This window comes from Chrysemys picta, chromosome 7, assembly GCF_011386835.1.
Source record: "Chrysemys picta bellii isolate R12L10 chromosome 7, ASM1138683v2, whole genome shotgun sequence".
Lineage (NCBI taxonomy): Eukaryota > Metazoa > Chordata > Testudines > Emydidae > Chrysemys > Chrysemys picta.
In genome coordinates, this window is record NC_088797.1 from 7,620,261 (window position 1) to 7,640,157 (window position 19,897).

At 39.8% G+C, this 19,897-nt stretch overlaps 1 protein-coding gene across 2 annotated transcripts in view; it reads right to left on the bottom strand.

The window, feature by feature from the left end:
- Positions 1–19,897, bottom strand: part of SUCLG2 (succinate-CoA ligase GDP-forming subunit beta) — a 210,535-nt gene that overhangs the window by 74,778 nt on the left and 115,860 nt on the right. For both annotated transcript variants that reach the window (XM_005297815.4, XM_065550711.1), the window contains 3 exons: positions 19,547–19,643; positions 9,655–9,816; positions 7,492–7,634 (listed from right to left, as the gene is read on the bottom strand). In XM_005297815.4, coding sequence (XP_005297872.3) covers positions 7,492–7,634; positions 9,655–9,816; positions 19,547–19,643 — 402 coding nt within the window. The remainder of the gene's footprint in view (positions 1–7,491; positions 7,635–9,654; positions 9,817–19,546; positions 19,644–19,897) is intronic.

Sequence of the window (19,897 nt, forward strand, 5' to 3'; positions counted from 1 at the left end):
ATGTATGATATTTGAATGAGAAAGCAAAAGGGTTTCTAATGACTATATAAGAATATGGTTCTCTCTACATTATCCGAAATGACATGCAATCTGACAATTCAAACAAATCCGAGGCTAGCATGCTGTAATACGTCTGTACCTGAGTGCTATTTACATTTCATTTCAACTTCACTGTATACACATTGACACTGGCAGCTGAGGGAGCCAGGAAGGTCATCTGATCCTAATGCTCACAAGTCTGACATCCTTACAACTTTAGAAAACTCAACTACCAGTAATCAGTCAGTTACTGAAATACAGAAATTGACCAACAGGCTAGTCCTCTACCACCCTGCTCTATTCCTATAATGGGCCCCGGTTACTGTAGCCTTCTTTGTTTCAAACTTGACATACTATCTTCCACCTGCAGATTTTAAAGATGATTTATTCCAAAGAGATGCTGCTGAAGAGCAAAGAGAGAGCTGTTCAAAAGCTCCAGTCCCCAACAGTTTGCTGATTCCCCTTTATTCCTATGGCCGCTGCAGAACTCTGGGAGGAATAGCAGCTTGGCCGTGACTCCCCCACTCTTAGCAGTGGGGAAGAACAGTGGAAGCAATATAAATAGCCATGTTTCAGAGCTTCATCGGGTGTCATGGGATGAGTCAATGTACATAAGAACGGCCGTACTGGGTCAGACCAAAGGTCCATCCAGCCCAGTATCCTGTCTACCGACAGTGGCCAATACCAGGTGCCCCAGAGGGAGTGAACCTAACAGGTAATGATCAAGTGATCTCTCTCCTGCCATCCAGCTCCACCCTCTGACAAACAAACAGAGGCTAGGGACACCATTCCTTACTCATCGTGGCTAATAGCCATCAATGGACTTAACCTCCATGAATTTATCCAGTTCTCCTTTAAATGCTGTTATAGTCCTAGCCTTCACAACCTCCTCAGGCAAGGAGCTCCACCAGTTGACTGTGTGCTGTGTGAAGAAGAACTTCCTTTTATTTGTTTTAAACCTGCTGCCCATTAATTTCATTTGGTGGCCCCTAGTTCTTATATTATGGGAACAAGTAAATAACTTTTCCTTATTCACTTTCTCCACATCACTCATTATTTTATATACCTCTATCATATCCCCCTTAGTCTTCTCTTTTCCAAACTGAAAAGTCCTAGCCTCTAATCTCTCCTCATAAGGGACCCGTTCCAAACCCCTAATCATTTTAGTTGCCCTTCTCTGAACCTTTTCTAATGCCAGTATATCTTTTTTGAGATGAGGAGGCCACATCTGTACGCAGAGTTCAAGATGTGGGCGTGCCATAGATTTCTATAAGGGCAATAAGATATTCTCCGTCTTATTCGCTATCCTCTTTTTAATGATTCCTAACATCCTGTTTGCTTTTTTGCCTGCTGCTGCACACTGCGTAAATGCCTTCAGAGAACTATCCACGATGATTCCAAGATCTTTTTCCTGATTAGTTGTAGCTAAATTAGCCCCCATCATATTGTATGTATAGTTGGGGTTATTTTTTTCAATGAGCATTACTTTACATTTATCAACATTAAATTTCATTTGCCATTTTGTTGCCCAATATCACTTAGTTTTGTGTACAGTGTTCCCTCTTTGGTCCATGATATAACACACTGATCTGGTCCTGGGCATTCACTGCACTGCAAGTCTTACTCACTGTCCAGCTGGGTTCCTTTCTCCGCACACCTCACAACCAGGATTACAATGTACTGCAGGTTAAATTCAACTTTTAGTGACACTTGTACAAACCCACTGCCCTTCGATAATGTTATTGTATTACCGTAGCACCTAGGAGCCCGGTCAGACCAGGACCCCATTGTGCTCGGTGCGGTACAAAAACAGAACAAAAAGACAGTCTCTGCCCCACAAAGAACTTGTGTGATCCCCGTGCCCTCAGTGGACCTGACAGCCACAACTGAGTCAAACTTAGTAGAAAGATCTTTTGAAGAGGCATAAGGAGGAAAACAACCCAACTCACTCTCCCAAAACTCTTTGGGCTCTGCAGAAGTGAGAGTTAACACAACTGTAAAACCTTTATGTTTATCATTAATCTAGAATTTTGAATACACACAAGGCACAAAACTCCTGAGTATGAAAGCGACATTTTCACATAGTCAGCCATATAGTAAAGCCACACCTTTATGGTAAAATATAGTTAGCAACCGGGCTGATGGGAGGAACTATGACTTCAGAAACAACACCCTTGAGCTAGTGTCTGTATGTGTTTGATTGACCAGGCTGCTCTACTCTCACATACTAGTCCAGGAAACAACTGTACCCCTCCTGACTTACTGCAGTTACTCAGCATGGGAACTCTGAGTTTTATGAACTGAACTCATACACTCCCACAAGATAAAGACCAAGTAAATTAAACAATTTCCTGGTTGAAGTGTGAAGTTTCACTTTACTTTCTCTCCCCCTGAGCCCAAAATCTCTTAATAAACTCAAACCTCTGCTATGGCAGTACAAAACAACAACTCCCTTCTGCTACTACATAATGGGCTGCAACTTTAAGAAAACTAATATTCAGAATCCCTCAAGCCCAAATGATAAACTGATGGCAAATATGTCTTCTATAATAAGCAAGGATAACCTGTATTATTTGAACACGAAGCACAGCTGGAAAATAAGTGAATTGCAAAATATTTAATGATACTCTTCTTCTGAATTCTGTTCAGTGCCTCAGATGTTGAGAAAATGAAAAACCACAAGACCTCTGCTTCACACACAACTGAATGTCAAGGCACATCAGTGCCATTATTTTCCTTCACTGAGTGGACAGAGAGATGCATCTGACATAAGCAAACAGCAGTGATAGGAATAAGAATGCTTATTTCATATTCATAAAACAATAATCTGTTTGGACTAAGGAATGGCTGAAGGAAAAACAAATTAAGCTTCTCTTGGGTTTGGCATTAATTATTCCCTTTATACGAGTTAACAGATGTCAATATATAATATTTTGCTTAAAAATTATTTGTTAGGCAATATAATGATTTGCATATATGACAAGTAAACACTTGCTGATTGGATTAAATTCTGCCATTGTCAATGACACCATTTAAAACAATTGGAGCTTCAGTTGTTGAAAGAGATTAATTTTAGTCCCTCTTTTCAGTGAAGTTACTACTTTTCATTAGATTCCACTGTTCAGGTCAGTGCTGGAGGTCAGTCAATGGTAAAACAGAATTGCTTATAATTTCTTTAAAGTGACTTTGCATCTGTCTACTTATACAAGCTTCTTCACTTTAATATCTGATTGTATTTTATCCTTCCTGTGTGAGAGGGGAATTTCTCCATTTTACAGGCTGGGAACTGAGGCACAAGGTAGATTAAAGTGACTTTCCCAAAGTCGCGCATCAAGTCCGTGTCTGGGCTGGGAACTGAACCCAGCTTTCCTGAGTTCCAGTCCAGTGCCCTATCCAGTCGACCACTGTTCCTACCCTGTCAATAGATTTTAGATTTTCAAGTACATTGGGTCCATCACCAGGGCTCCAAGAAAGTACAGTAATACAAATAATCAATAATAATAGGTCAGTGTTTTTCAACACCGGTGAGGACAAAAGAAGAATTTGGTGAGAACAAGTAACTGCTCACTTCTCAGCACTCTACCAGGGGTTTGCTGATCAGCACTGCACTCCGCTCATCTGAGGGTGTCGAACAAGCCCCTTAGCAGAAGACTGCAACTTCTTTTCCACCTTACTGTGTGAGAAAGAAGAGCAATGAAATCCCACTGATGCCTCCCAGCAGCTTGGAAAACGAGGACAGAGACCAGAACTCTCCCTTCTTCATGCAGGTAGCCACAGGAAAGGGAAGAGAGCTCAACTCCTGCCAAGGCAGAGGCACCCATGGAATTTGTGCAAAGGAGACAGGCAAGTGGGATTACAGGAAGAAAAACGTGGCCAGATTTTGGGCTGCTAGGGGAAAAAAACCACATTCAGAACCACTTCTACAGCCAATCTGATATATGCAGCACTGACTAGCTGGAAGACAGCAAACAAAGTCAGAATAGGATGAAAAGCTCAAAGAAGACTCAAATTTTAAAGGTGGTATTTCCATTTTAAAAACCACGGTTGGTGTTTTCCAAGAAACATTACTAATTTCTTTTCTTAAATGCTGCCATTAACAGTCAGACTTAGGAAAACTGTCAAACTACAAGAACATCATGAACTTCTCCTCAAACAGAATGTCCTCAGCTTTGCACTACCCACTTCCTTCCCCAATACTTTATAACAAATATACACTTTAAAGACATTTAAAGAGAGAGTCCTGTTTTAAAGTATATTTGATCATTTTCTGGAAGATTTAATTTCTTGTAGAGTCCCCAGCTAAAAGTTCAGAACTATATATTGTAGTCAGCTGCCCTCAGGGGACCTTGTGGTTTGTATAATTCTCAGAGGCTCTACCTGTTTTGGAGATATTTGCCATCTTTAATAGGCCTGGAAACTCCCAAGAGCAAATTTTTCTTTTCTTGGATACGGTAGGAAACAGGTTAAAGGTTGTAGGGTAATTAATAACTGACTACTGACTCCAAATACTACACTAAACATCATAACCCATGGGGATCAAAGCTCAATATTAGTTAAGAAATGGAAAAGGCTCATTAGATTATCTTTTCCATCTCCCTGTCAATGCAGAAAATAGTATTCAGATTGAGGAAGGACCCGATATCAAACTGCCATTTGTTTACTGAAAAGAAAAAAATATAAAATGTTTATTTTTAAATTGGCAATAAGCTTCTCTGTGACCATAAGATGTACAGCAATAAGGATGGTCACACGTACATCGTGAGTTTAGCCTCTAATTTGTCCAAACCTGGTACAGTTGGTTTGTGCCTGTGGATACGTCTACACAGCAACCAGACACCTGCAGCCGGCCCGTGCCAGCCAACTTGGGATCAGTCTTTCATTGCTGTGTTGGCTTCAGGGCTGGAGCCCGGGCTCTAGGATTGTGCGAGGAAGTCTACCCAGCAATGAAACTGCCCCACAGCCCAAGTCCTGCGAACCCAATTCGGCTGGCATGGGCCAGTCATGTGTTTTTCTTTGCTGTGTACCCTGTGTTTAACAGGAGACTGATACACCGCTATATGTCCTCCGAAATCCTAATTGAATCCCACACATTTTCTTCATAAATTACTGCTGAAAATGAAAGCTGAATTTCAGCTGATATCATGCTGACTTGAAACAGTGTCACTGATGGCCATGGAGCCAAAAGGATAAAGCGAAATCAGTGAAATCACAGGGCTGACAAGAGGTAGTTCAGAAGTGCTTCACTGAAACCAGACAAAGCCCCTCTAGGTGACTAAAACATAAAAGCTGGGGAACGTTGACTGGTGTGCCGGGACAGAGTCAAAGGAACTGAGGTTAATAACTTAAAAATGGATGATGAGCAATAATTTCTATAAGATTCAAAATCTAAAAGTGGACAAAGCCAAAACCACCCCTTGTACTTATGCGTTAGAGTGTCTGACATTCCTATTAGTTAAATGCCTTATGGCAGATATGTGTCCTGCTGAAAACTATTTTAGAAAAAGTACTTGCCCACTGGGATACTAAGCAGACATGCTAGAAAGGAGTGGGAAGCAAAGGGAAATAGTCAGAAAGTGAATGAGAGAACAAAGGGAGAGAGAAATAAAACAAAACAGGAAAAGGCCTACAAAGTAAGAAAATTCATTCAGTGAAAAGAGCGGCAGAGAGACAATACACAAAATCTGTATGTAAAAATATAAAAAAAGAAAGAGATAAAGGGACAAAGAGGAGAAGGCTAAGCAAATGAAATGAAGAAAGGAAAAAATGAAATAAAAAAATAGAGACATGAGCTATGGAGCATTCAGGCTGGTGACTTGTACATCTTGGGCTAGATGCTCACATGGTAAAATGGCATAGATCCATTGAGTTATGCCAGTTATCCCCACTGAAAACAGAATGAAGATCTGGAGTAGGATGGTGATAGTCAGATATTAACAAGAGGTACAGAAATGCCTATGAATAATATTAATTAATTAAACTGGATACATGTTTCATCAAAATCAGCACATGCAGAGCACCTAGGAAATCTGCAGTCACAATCATAGCGTGAGAGCACATCCTAGTTTATTCCATAATCATCGCTGCGGTACGTTGTTGAGGTAAGACCACACCATACTTATCTGTGAGTCTCTATGTTGCAATGCAATTTAGTCCCCAAATCTCTACTTCTATTCAGCCCTTGATTACCGTATAAAACACCCATCTCTGAATAATACAGACAAATGTCAAACCCTTTTCCTTTTTTTTTTTAAATCTGTGACTCTAGTACTCATAAAAGTGAGGGAGGATCTAATAGTGCTGACCAGTATCAGGCATAGTGCAGGTAACTGTTCAAATCTCCCACCAGATAATTCTGCCAGCACCTGCTCCCCACTTCTCCCCACCCTGACTTGCAGCACCCTTGCTTTTCTACTTGTGTGTTCTTTCAAGCACAGACCTATCCATCAAGCTGATGTGTGCCATGGATTGTAAAAATCCCCAACCCGGACTAGGTCAAAAGGGACAATCCACTTCCTTCATTTGTAACCTTGGGCATAACCTGAACTTAGACCTCTACTGGCGAAACGTCGGTGCCCATCTAGCTCTGCCATGAGAATATAAACAATTTCTTTATCCTTCTATTTTTTATTATTAATATTACTGGGGGAGGGAGAGTCACACGCTCCGTAATTTATTTAGGCCAGGGGTGCTCATGTGCTGGCAGGGGCTTTGTGGGTTCCCCATTATGCCTCTTCTGGTTTTCTGATTTACCCCCCCCCAAAAAGAAATAAGGTTCTGGCTAAAGATGCCTAGAACATTCCCTGATCAATTCCAAAATTCAGATGTGGCATCCAAAAGCAATAATTTTATATAGAGAGAGATCAACAGGGAAATGCCCTTGAGGAGAGTGTAAGGCCTTCACAAGCTCGGCCAATTGTTTGTATTATAGCAGTGCCTAGAGATCCCCAACTGTGCTAGGCGCTGTACAAACACATGATAATGGAGCACCTGCCCTTAAATAAATCAGACGAGTGGAATTTTATTCCTCCCATTTTATAGATGGGGACCTGAGGCACAGAGAGATTAAACGACTTGTCCAGGGTCACACAGAAGGTTGGTGACTGAGTTAGGAACTGAACCCAGGTCTTACGAATCCCAGTCCAGTGCCTTAACTATATGACCATCCCGTCTCATAGACCAGTGGTTTCCAACCTTTTTTCATTTGCAGAACCCTAAACAATTTCAAATGGAGGTGCAAACCGCTTTGGAAAGCTTAGACAGTCTGTGGACCACAAGGGTCTGCAGACCACAGACTGAAAACCACTGTTTTAGACCATCCAACTTCTAGTAAGTTATCCTCAAGTGTTCACAAGATCATCATTTATATTTATTCAGCATATTACTGATTTTGATAGACAAATGTCCTTATATTAGTGCATTAGGAAACATCCTGTACAAAAACAATTCTTTTACCTTAGGATCAGCAGTGAGCAATTTGAATGCCTGATAGACTTGTGCTTCCTTCACACCTCCACCAAGATCCAGGAAGTTGGCTGGCTTTCCACCATTAAGGGAAATGATATCACAGGTTGCCATAGCAAGACCAGCTCCATTCACTGTAATTGTAAGAGTCAGAGGCTGATATTTTACAAAAGGGAATTCAGACTTGTGAAATGTGATTTAACTATGGCACATCAGTTCAAGACAAGGACTAGTCGTAAAACTTCACTTCTTTCCGGCTCCACTTGATTTGTTTCAAATTAGGCCAGCACCTGAATTTTTCAGGAGTGACTTAATTGACATAAATAGACAAAATCATATGAAGACTGTTCTGTACAAAAAAACCCCAAAACTTCTGAGAAAAGGGATTTCATAATAATTAAAGAAGATTACGCACCACACATGTAACTGCACATAAATATCCCCCTCAGAGTAAAGGACAAAAATTATTCTTAGCCCAGCAGAAACCCAAAGTAAAGTATCCTTCACTTATTACTGATCCTGTAATTCCCCTGCCACACTTACAAACCATGTCTAATTTCATTAACCTTGGTAAGACTAATACTGCATTACAAAATATTTTAAAACTGAATATTCATTTTAACAAATGTGTTCAAATCATGAAAATTCTTACACGATGTTCAAACAGGGTAATGCTTTCTTCTATTAAAATGTGTTTAGACACACTGGCATCCCATATCCTTTGGTACTTTACATGCTGCTAGTGTTGCAAGGACATTAACTCATCCGGGTGAGATGAATCAGAATGGTTTGGTACATTAAAGTTATTGCTTCTGTACAAAGTAAGTCTTTTTATATCACATGTAATTGTATGCAGGTTTCTACTGTACAGAATAGAACCATAAGGATGAGGTCTCGGGCACTGAATTCGATGATAGTGATGGTTTAATGAGCTGCACGTTTTTTTTAATGTTAGTTCCTTTAAAAGATTAAGACCAATGCAGTTTCAATGCAATGAATTAGTTCTACTGCAACCTGAGGATCTTTCAAATAAGTGGGTAGAGCATAAATCTAAGTACTATAATCTGTGGGCAGTAACAAAAGTTATATTACATCCATATACCACTCCTCCATCTCTGGAGGATAAACCATTTTAGCTAATTCGGATCAAAATGATGAAGTCAATTCTTTTCAGAATAAAATGTTCTGGCTTAAACAATTTACATGAAACTGAAAATGTTTTACATAATTATTTAAATTTTTAACTGTTTTACTTCTATGAAAAAAGGAATTTCAGTTAAAACAAAGGGTTTCAACAGAATGCAAGATTTATCAATTACTGTTTGACATGAGAAATATTGAGATGTCAAGGGAGCTAAATTTACATTGTGAGAAACCAAAGTTTAAATCCAGTTTGTTTTTGTTTTTTAAAGCCTTTTAAATAGCATTTTCTGATTTTTTTAAATAATTCTTCTTTTCCCCCTGCACCCATTGTTGATATTTAGAAGGGTCATCCGGGCTAACCTGAAAATAGCAGCGCTAAACATGCGCAGACTTACAGATCAACTTCATCCCCTTTTTAAACTATGTGCACACTCCTGCCTGCTGCCCTTTCAATTTCAGCTTCATGTTTGCTGTTGGTAGTACTAGGATTACCTATTACTACTATTACCTTCTTACAGAATTTGGGGAAGTGCAGGTGACATCAGCAAGACAATAAAAAGGACTATTCACTCAAAGTGCTGTCAAAAAATAGAATGAAAATCAAAATACACAAATCAAGCAAATTTTACAAATTGAGAAAGCATATATTTGTCTTTAATATCTTTCTGTCAGAGTAATTCTCACTATATGACTAACAATCAACCAATGAGCTAACAATCTTAGGGGTCACTTGTAACAGTAGATACAGTGTCATCAGATGGAAATGTGATTTTTGAATTGGTGGTGTCACTTTAAAGAGTTCACTGGTAATAAAATAGGACCGGATGCTGAAAACACTTAAGCATGTGAGTAATTTTATGTATTTAGATTATTACTTAATTGTAAATATTTCTGATAATACTCTCTGTAAATGACTGTAAACAGAAACAGATTAGTCAATTGATATTGAAAACTCTGAATTGTTAATTGGTTACTCCAAGATAACAGACGAAGACAGATTGCTTTTCTTACCAAAGCAAGCAATGTTCCCATCCAGTCCTATGTACTTTAAGTCATATTTGGCAGCTTCATTTTCCATAGGCTCATTCTCAGACTTGTCATCCATGGCAAATATCTCTTTTTGCCTAAACTCGGCATTGTCGTCAAAGTTTATCTTGGCATCAAAGCAAACAACTAAATGAAGGGGGGAAAAAAATCATCAAATTACGGATACTGAATGGTCGTTTTTAATTCAGAAATTCACCACCGCATATGTAATGTCACATAAAAGTGCAATATTCTTTCATAATTATGTACTAAGGCCCTGATTCTGCTTCCATAGTAATCAACAGAAGTTTTGGAAAGCAGGACTAGGGCCCTAAAACACATTTTTCCAAAGTCCAGGCATGGGTGATGGCACTGCAAGTTTCCCCACGCAATAATGTCAAGGTGTCTTAAGTTATGGGTTGTGGAAACTACTTATAGAGTAGGAGAACCGTTTGTGTTCCATGCTCATTTTAACTGCCCCATCCATAAAGATGTCAGTTACGAGGGTGGTTTTCATGATGTATACAGTTGTAGTGACCCCAACAAATCATTTCAACCATTAGCAAACTTGTAGGTCCTCCAACCTCAAAGTGTTACAACTTTTTGAAAAGATCACAATGTATTTAAAGTCAAATGCACAGTCATATATATATTATACACACACACACACACACAAAACACATTAAATAGCTCCATAGTAGATAAAGAATATAACTGAAGAAAAAGTTTATTTTACAGTCTATTTGGTTCCTTGCAAACTCTTCCTTTAAAGAAATTAACAATAGCTTTAAGTATACATTAAGCATGATCAACACAACTTTTTATAAATAAAGAAAATGGGAAAGTACATACAAGGCTTTTCTTCAACTTGAACATCTGTTGTGGTTGTAAGAAAGCACTAAGCAGCAACTAAATAGGACTATCTTTAATAATAGTTATGGGCTATTTTAATTCTAAGGGTGAAAAATGAGTTTACTATGAACGGATATGATGAACACTGACTGACTACTTTTATGGGTTTTGCAAAGGCAAACATCTTAATGGATTAAAAATGTAATAGTAAAAATAAGAATATATACAAATTATTATTTAAGCATTAATGACCTCTGGTTTGGACGTTTACTAGAAATTAATGACTGGCTGAAGCAACTGATGTTTTGCGGCAAGCCAGACAGACTAAATGCCTGGAAACTGTTAATGCTATTATAATATAAAATTGATAGCAATGTTTGTCTGTATCTATTGTGTCTTCAGCTGTGTCTTGCCACTGTTGTGTGCACATGTACACAGACATACACAGAGAGCAAACAAAAAAGAATACCATATAGGAAAGTATTACTCTTACTTTCTGATGGAATAGTTTTATTTTAATTCTTTTAAATAAAATAATTTTCTGCCCTTGACTCACAATCAGTACTGGAATAAATCACAATAGATCAAGACCAGTCTCAGCTACTGCAATTTTGGAGAGCTACTTACTAGTGTACATATGTGATAAATATCCCATGGAAGATTCTAGATCTTACCCTATAATAAATACAAATTATTCGAGTAAGTCATGTGGGAATCTGCTAGAATAAGAAATATGTGAAGTCAATAATATGCTTTCCAATGCATTAGTAATGCATTAATTTTTGTTAACAATGAATTAGGGCCTATACCAACATCAGAACCATGCAACCAACTTCCCTTTTCGAATGCTCCCTGGCTTATTTAATGAAATGCCCAGAGCTAGAATAAAATGCAGTTTGGGGGGCATTTGGTTTTCCATTCTAAGTTTACCTTAGACATAAACATTTTCAGTGTCACATTAACGGAATCTTATTTCTGTGGAACATTCATCTTTAACAAAAGGCCACACTACGTACAAAGTAGCAAGAAAAAAACAACACCTATTAATATTTATCAAACAATTTTCACCATCAAAAGCACATTGTTACACGCATGATAGATTATACAAATGAATTTTCCTTCTGAATAAATATCAAAGAAGGCTTCAATACTTATATTCATGGAGAGTTTTTGTTGTTTTTCTTAGTAGTAAAAGATTTGGGGAGTTGCTAATTCAACAGCTTACACTGAGAACAAAAAAATAATAAATAAATATTGACAGTTATAGGCCTTTGACCCAAGAATATTAACAAAGGAATGTGTTACAAAATGAGACAAAAGGAAACACACAGGACAATACATTTCATAACAGAAATGCAGACATAAGTGAAAAATGAAAGCAGCAAAAAATAAGCCCATCTGAATTGTTATTTTGACAAGAACAAACTCTCTTCATGTGCTGTGCTGTATTTTTTCTGGATAAATAATTGCAATAAGCTATTCAAATGTGCCTAGATACAGAAGGGTGTGTTGTTGGGGTTTTTGTTTGTTTGCTTTTTGTTAAGTTTTTAAAGGATGAAATGCTGCTGGCATCCTCTGCTGTGAACAAAGCAGAAAATGGGCAGAGGGAGAATTCCATTCATCTCTGCCACTCAGGCAGTTCCTCCAGGCACTCTGCTCCTGCTCCCCTCCTACACTCACCTGGTATAGAAGAGTGGAAAAAAGTGGTGCGGCCACTGCGACAGTCCTTTTGAGGATGCCCTGCTTGGAACCTTCTGCAACCTCAGCCATTCCTGAAAAGCTCAGAGGCTGTCCCAGCTACACCAGCTCACGTCTCCTCTGCCCTGAACCTCATCAGTAGAAGGTACTAACCTGGCTCCCTGCATCAATCTCTCAGCTACAGAGCACGATCTTGTTCAAGAGCACCAATACCTGCACTTACTCATTACTCAGCTTCCCGATGCTCCTTCTACCCCATTGCAGAACCTACACGCTACCTTCACTCTTTGCCCCAGCTCCAGGTCAGATGCGCCCCCCAAGCATCAGACACTGGCCTCCCTGCTCCCACACACCCACCAGATTCGGACACAGCCTTAGCCTTTTTTGCTGGAGTTCTCAACAGGGCGATTTCTCCACAGTTCTCTAGCAGCAGCAGGTCCACACAGCCGAAAGATGAAACATGCAGCAACCTCTCCCTGTGCAGCAATCCACAGCTGTGGGCCTGTTTCGCATGCAAATCCTGAACCAGAGAATTCAGCCCTTAACATCTTCTAATTTAAGTGGAAAGTTTCTAATACATTAAAAGAAAAAATCTTTAGTATGCAAACGGCATATTATTTGGTAATTGAGTCCAGCCTGTTACCAGCCCAGGATTGTTCCCCAGTATTTATTTACTTGTTTGAAGATATCGTGCCTCTTTAAAGGTCTCATATCATAAGCTCTGTTCATCAGAATCCTATTGTAAGAAGGCTGCCACTTCCTGAGTAGTCTCTTGTGGCTGGAGTTCCCTTTGCAGCAGCCTCCCTCTGTTCTCCTCTTCAGGGCCCCTTACAGCCTCTCTCATAAGTCTTACACCCTCTACTTGGGGCAGGTTTAATGCCCACAAACAATTCCAAACAGTCCATCATTGCCATCCAAAGGTTCCTACTGGCTCTTCCACCATTCACATGGAGCTCTTCACAGGGTCACTTCTCATAGCTCTCTCTCCCTGGAGTCTGGCCTTTTGGCTCTGGTTTCCTTCTCTTGCCAGTGTCTCCCCATTTGAGGGAGAAAGCAGTTGATATACTGCCCTCATCCAGAGGGCTCCTCCGAATTGCTGGAAGAGAGGGGAACCCTGCCTCACACTACACTACAAGGCTCCTGATCCGGGGCCTTAAAAGAACAATGTCCTGGGGTTTTCCCCCCATCCAATACAAAATTTCCTGGGACTGCAGTCTCTCTTCTGTTACACCAGGCCATTTCCTGGGCCTTTGATCATTCCAACTCCCTGGAATGGGGTCTTGTGACCTCCCTCTACTCTTAAAGAGCCAGTTTACCCCATTATACGTATCAAGAGAATTTGGACCCCACTTTTTGAAGTGATCCAAACAAGATAACCATTATCAGTGTATATTTCAATACCTTGCTTTTACTCAAATTATTTGACTATGCATCCCCATTTTCGTGAATGGAAAAACCATAGAGTCAGATTTTTAAGGCCAGAAGGAACCACCAGATCATCTAGTATGACCTTCTATATATCACAGACCACCAGCACCCACACACTAAACAAAAACCCTGCTCACTTTACTCCAATTTGTTCTAGTGAAGTCAATAGGATTTTTCACATAAACGAGGCAAGCAAGATTTGGTCTACTGGGTTTCCTGAGGGCAGAATTCCCCTTTATGTTTAAAACTTGGCTTCTGGTGGAAATACATTGGACAACAGTCCTGGCTTTGCACCACGGAAAAAAAGTTTCACAAACTGGGTGAAAACTTAATAAAGCTATGATTGATTGATAGGAATTTTACTTAAATTTATTAAACTGAATAAGATTTATAAAATAAAGGTCATTAATCCATTTCTATGTCATTAGTGCATCTTAGATGAACTAGAAACCAAGCATCCAATACTGTACTAAAATTCTCAAATTGTATTTTCCACTCTGAAATATTGTTGTTCATTTTCCAAATGCAAAATCTATACAAAATACTTTAGGGTTTTTGAAAACAGAAAATAAAAACAAAACAACCCCACCAACAACCACCAAAAATATGCTCTTGTATCAAGGCAGCATTTATAAATTTTGGTAATTAATCATTTTTTCCTAATTCAGTTTTATTTGACTACTGCTCATTATACTCAAAACACACACATACACTTGATCATGATTATAATTCAATCTCTGAATTACTGTCACATGGAACTGCAAGAAAATTATTTCTACTGATGTTTGTTTTAAAAATGTCACTTTGTGATACTGCATGTTAATGTCCAAAAACCTGAACAAAAAACAACTTAGCTGCAACAACACTTATCAAGTGGGGTTTTTGTTTAAGTTTCTAGTAGTCACTAATACCAACAGAATTTCAATCTAAAGCACAGGAAAAGTCTGTTGTCTACTACTCTGCCAATTCTTCTGTGTTTGATTTAATGAATAAAAGATTGTTGGCCAGTTGGACAAAAGATTGTTGCAGTCTCTACTCACAACCGAGTTCTTGAATTTCTGAGCAAAGGGAACCAAACTATATTAAAACTATTCTATTTAGTTTTTAATGAAAATAAGTTTATGTACAAAGTAACTGTGGACAATTAAAAAGCTTGTATTTATCACCACTCCTCCCAAAGGAGCTGATGAAGATGCTGTCTGACATGGTGACTATCTTTTCCTATTGGAATGGAAGATTTCAACAGCCATGATGACAATTCCTGTTGCTGTAATAACCCAAAATCTCCCCTCCACATTTTCTAACTTCAGTTTCTAATCTCTGGGCCTATATGGACAATCAGTCATATCCTGGATGCGATTTTAAGGCTCTAGATAGACAAGAAACACCCGTGGACAGACCACCACTTCCTAAAGGCACAAATCAAATCCCTCCCAGTTGCAAGACAAGTAAACACAAACCAGAACGGTCTGCCCACAAAGCTTAAATTCCAAAATATCCTTACAGATAAATCTACCCCACTAGCAAGCCAACCTGATTGCCTTCTATGATGAGATAACTGGCTCTTTGGATATGGGGAAAGCAGTGGATGTGATATATCTTGAATTTAGCGAAGCTTTTGATACGGTCTCCCACAGTATTCTTGCCAGCAAGTTAAAGAAGTATGGATTGGATGAATGGACTATAAGGTGGATAGAAAGCTGGCTAGATTGTCGGGCTCAACGGGTAGCGATCAATGGCTCGATGTCTAATTGGCAGCCGGTATCAAGTGGAGTGCCCCAGAGGTAGGTCCTGGGGCCGGTTTTGTTCAACATCTTTATTAATGATCGGGATGATGGAATGAATTGCACCCTCAGCAAGTTCGTGGATGACACTAAGCTGGGGGGAGAGGCAGATACGCTGGAGGGTAGGGAGAGGGTCCAAAGTGACCTAGATAAATTGGAGGATTGGGCCAAAAGAAATCTGATGAGGTTCAACAAGGACAAGTGCAGAGTCCTGCACTTAGGAAGGAAGAATCCCATGTACCGCTACAGGCTGGGGACCTACTGGTTAAGCAGCAGTTCTGCAGAAAAGGACCACTAGATGAGAAGCTGAATATGAGTCAGCAGTGTGCCCTTGTTGCCAAGAAGGCTAAAGGCATATTGGGCTGTATTAGTAGGAGCGTTGCCAGCAGATCGAGGGAAGTGATTATTCCCCTCTATTAGGCACTGGTGAGGCCACACCTGGAGTAGTGTGTCCAGTTTTGGTCCCCCCACTACAGAAGGGATGTGGACAAATTGGAGAGAGTCCAGCAGAGGGCAACGAAAATGATTAGGGGCTGGGGCACATGACTTATGAGGAGAGGCTGGCGGAACTGGGATTATTTAGTCTGCGGAAGAGAAGAGTGAGGGGGGATTTGATAGCAGCCTTCAAATACCTGAAGGGGGGTTCCAAAGAGGATGGAGCTCGGCTGTTCTCAGTGGTGGCAGATGACAGAACAAGAAGTAATGGTCTCAAGTTGCAGTGGGGGCGATCCAGGTTGGATATTAGGAAACACTAATTCACTAGGAGGGTGGTGAAGCACTGGAATGGGTTACCTAGGGAGGTGGTGGAATCTCCTCCTTAGAGGTTTTTAAGGCCTGGCTTGACAACGCCCAGGCTGAGATGATTTAGCTGGTGTTGGTCCTGCTTTGAGCATCTTCACCTAAACGTAGCCAGTTTCTTGGATCCCTCCCTGTCAGGCTTCTAGCCAGGACAGCAAATAGAGATGGGGCTGATGTTAGTGAAGGATGATCTTTTGCTGTTTATGAACCATATTTATGGGCCATGCATCTACAATCTTATTGTCTTACTTCTCCACAGCGTGTGGTATGGCCAACTATGGAACCCTGCTGCCCTGACTCAAAGAAATTGAAGGGGTTAGTGGATCATGTGGAAATAGCTTCAAAGATCCTTCGCAGGCCAAACCTAGAGAGAGGCACGTAAGAGATACTGTCTCCTCCACCTTCAAAGCCCTAGGTGTGGATCCCATAGGGATCCGTCCACTCTCTCGTCTTGTTCATCTCAGTGAACCCATTAGAGCAGACTGTGAAACGTTACAGACCAAAAATGCCAGCAATAAGCCAATGACATCTAGCCCTGTATTACCTTCACAGCTGACACTAACAGCATCATCTTTCAGCGAACCAGTGACATGGCTGATATCAGCAACTGGACGAAGAGTATCTCAGAAGAAGACTTAGGTGGTACTGATGGGGAGATGGAGGAACCTGCCCCTTACTTTATGTTACCTTCCACCAAAGGCATCTGATAATTAAGTCTGTTCACATTCTCAGCATCCACATGAATACCTACTCAATCTGGATACCTAAATAAATACAACCACACACACAAAAATGCCATTTTTGAGATTCCTATAATCCCAAATGTGTCAGCCTTAGACACTGCTATCCAGCACTCCTCACTTCACAGAAAAAAAAAATGAAACTCATGTGTTCATCAGCAGAGCTTTCTCAGCAAGGGGCCCATGAATCTGGAATTAAATCTCAGAAGAGATCAGGGTGAATATGAACCTTATGATTTTCAGAGTAAAATGCACAAGACCACCTCTTTGGTCTAGCCTTCCCACAGCACCACAATAAATAAATACAAAATACATATGTAATCCCTAATAAATGGAGGGAATAGCCAGAGAAGAAACATATCCTTACAGTTACATGTCATAATTTTGGTAAGTTCTCTGATGCTAGGGTGATGGGTGCTGTTTGAGAACCTAATAGTCAGAATTAACAGATCTTCCAGATATTGAGTATTGACTGACATATTCCAACAAGTCCTTTGACTATTCCATCATGATGGTTGCAGGGTCCAACCTTTCTGATAGCCTCTTTGACAGGCCCTGGCAAACAGACTTGCAAGAGCTGCTAGGTCATATTACAGGCTCTTTAAAAACGGATATCCTGTTGGAAGGAGTGAGAGGATTAATGGAGTGGGGGACCATAGGAAGTAGCAAAGTGAGTATTGGTTACTTACAGGAGGGGGCGCATCAGGTTTAAAACAAACATAAGGAAGTACTTCACACAACGCACAGTCAACCTGTGGAACTCATTGCCAGAGGGAGATGTGAAGGCCAAAAGAAGAACTGGGTTCAAAAAAGAATTAGATAAGTTCATGGAGGATAGGTCCATCGGTGGCTATTAGCCAAGATGGTCACAGATGCAACCCCACATTCTAGGTGTCCCTTAATCTCTGGTTGGCAGAAGCTGGGACTGGATGACAGAGATTGGATCACTTGATAAACTGCCCAGTTCTGTTCATTCCTTCTGAAACATCTGGCACTGGCTGCTCTCAGAGACCGGATACTGGGCTAGATGGACCATTGGTCTGACCCACCATGCCCATTCTTATGTTCATGTGTAGATAAACCCAAAAGTGATCTGGGCCTGATAATGGGAATGTGTTTTAAGCACTTGTGTGTACATGCATTTAACATTCATTATTTTAATAGCAGCTTATAATATAAGATTGTAGGTTTCATTTAAATCTAAATAAGTATATGGTGAATAATTTGCCACCCACTAATTGCTATAATACTATCACAAAGAGCGGCATGGATGTCATATTCTACTTTGATAATACATCTTATTTATTGTAATACATAGTGTTAGCCAGCCCAACAATCCCTACTTCCTTGTCCTTGAAAAATTCCATCCTGGTTGTATAACACAATGGCTGATTGCCAAATGTGGTTGCTGCCTATTGAAATGAATGAGAAGTCTGCTGCTCTTACACTCCGTTGAAACAGATTCAGCTTTGAGTTATGCCATCCTTTGCACTTCATACCGGCTCCTTGCACCAGCACTCTACTTGACCACACCTAAACCACAACCTTTTTCCTTGATGCCATAGCCTCCTCAGCTTCCTCTCCACCACTCCGTTACGCCACTCCTGAAATAAATCCTCTTCTCACTGCTCTTCCATTTATCACATCTCCCAAGAATCAATGCCTTTGTTTACAGCTCTTCCTGCCAGGTTAGATGCTGTTGCTCCATTCAATTCTGTCCTGAAGGTTTACCTGAATATCTAAGACTTTTGCAGTTTGTCCCATTATTAATGACTTGATGTAAAGGATTAGGGCGATATTTTTGTTCTCCACCACGTCTCTTAAATTCAAACACATCCTTTTACTGCACCAAACCTAACTTACTATTATTTTTTCAAGACTATAATTTTTCAATGCATTTACAACATTGTAAAGAGACAGGGGCAAACCCAGAGGAAACATAAATGGTGTATTGTACATGTCCAGTAAATTGCTGTGAAGACAAGCTGGTGTAATTAATATACCAAGAGTGCAGAAAGGCAGGGTTATATCGGAAAAAGCCACCAACAGAAAACGTGCAAGATAAAGCAGCTTCCCATCTTTATCTTGCAGAGTCTTATTATTATACCTACTTCTATTGGGGAAGCAAATCCTTCACCTTCCCAAAGGATACAATCAGGTGTGAACTCCTTTAGTCCAATAGGTCTTCCTCTCTCCTATGCTTCAATGTCTTTCATGTTCATGCATCTATAACTGCAACTTACCTGTACATTCAAGATGAAATCCTAAAATAATGATTTTTCCCTCTCTAGCCCACTAATTACAATAGCATGAGCAAAAATACTTTGCATAAAAAGTAGAAAAAGTTGCTGTTTGTCACCAAGCAACATGCAGACGCCGATACTTTCAGTATTGAGATGACATAAATGCTACTGCCATGTTAAAATCTATCATGGGAACATTTATGAATATTGCTTAAATTAAATTACACAATGAAATTAATGCAAAGCTGCTGCTATCGACATCCATGCAATTTAATGTATAGTTTGCATAAAGAAAGAATTATAATATATTCATTTGTTTTCTTTCATTCCTTACCTTGTCCTTCTGGAGTTTCACCAAATGGATTCACTTCAACCTGAGTAGCATCAATTTTCAGGAAAAGGTTGTACAGCTTCTTAATTTGATCTGCTGCCTAAATTTGATCAAGTGATTTGTAAGTAGCATGCACAAAAAGGCAACAGTAAACCTTTACATCTATTTTTAGTATCTCAAATTACATGAAATCTCAAGTCTGGTAGAAGATTACAGCAGCTCTCAGCTACCGAATTACAGGAGTATTTAATTCAAATGGAATTTTACCTTACCAAAAATATTAAGAATAAAGCCTAAAAGTTTTAATAAACATTCGTAAATGCTATCTTCATAGTATACAAACTGGGGATTTTC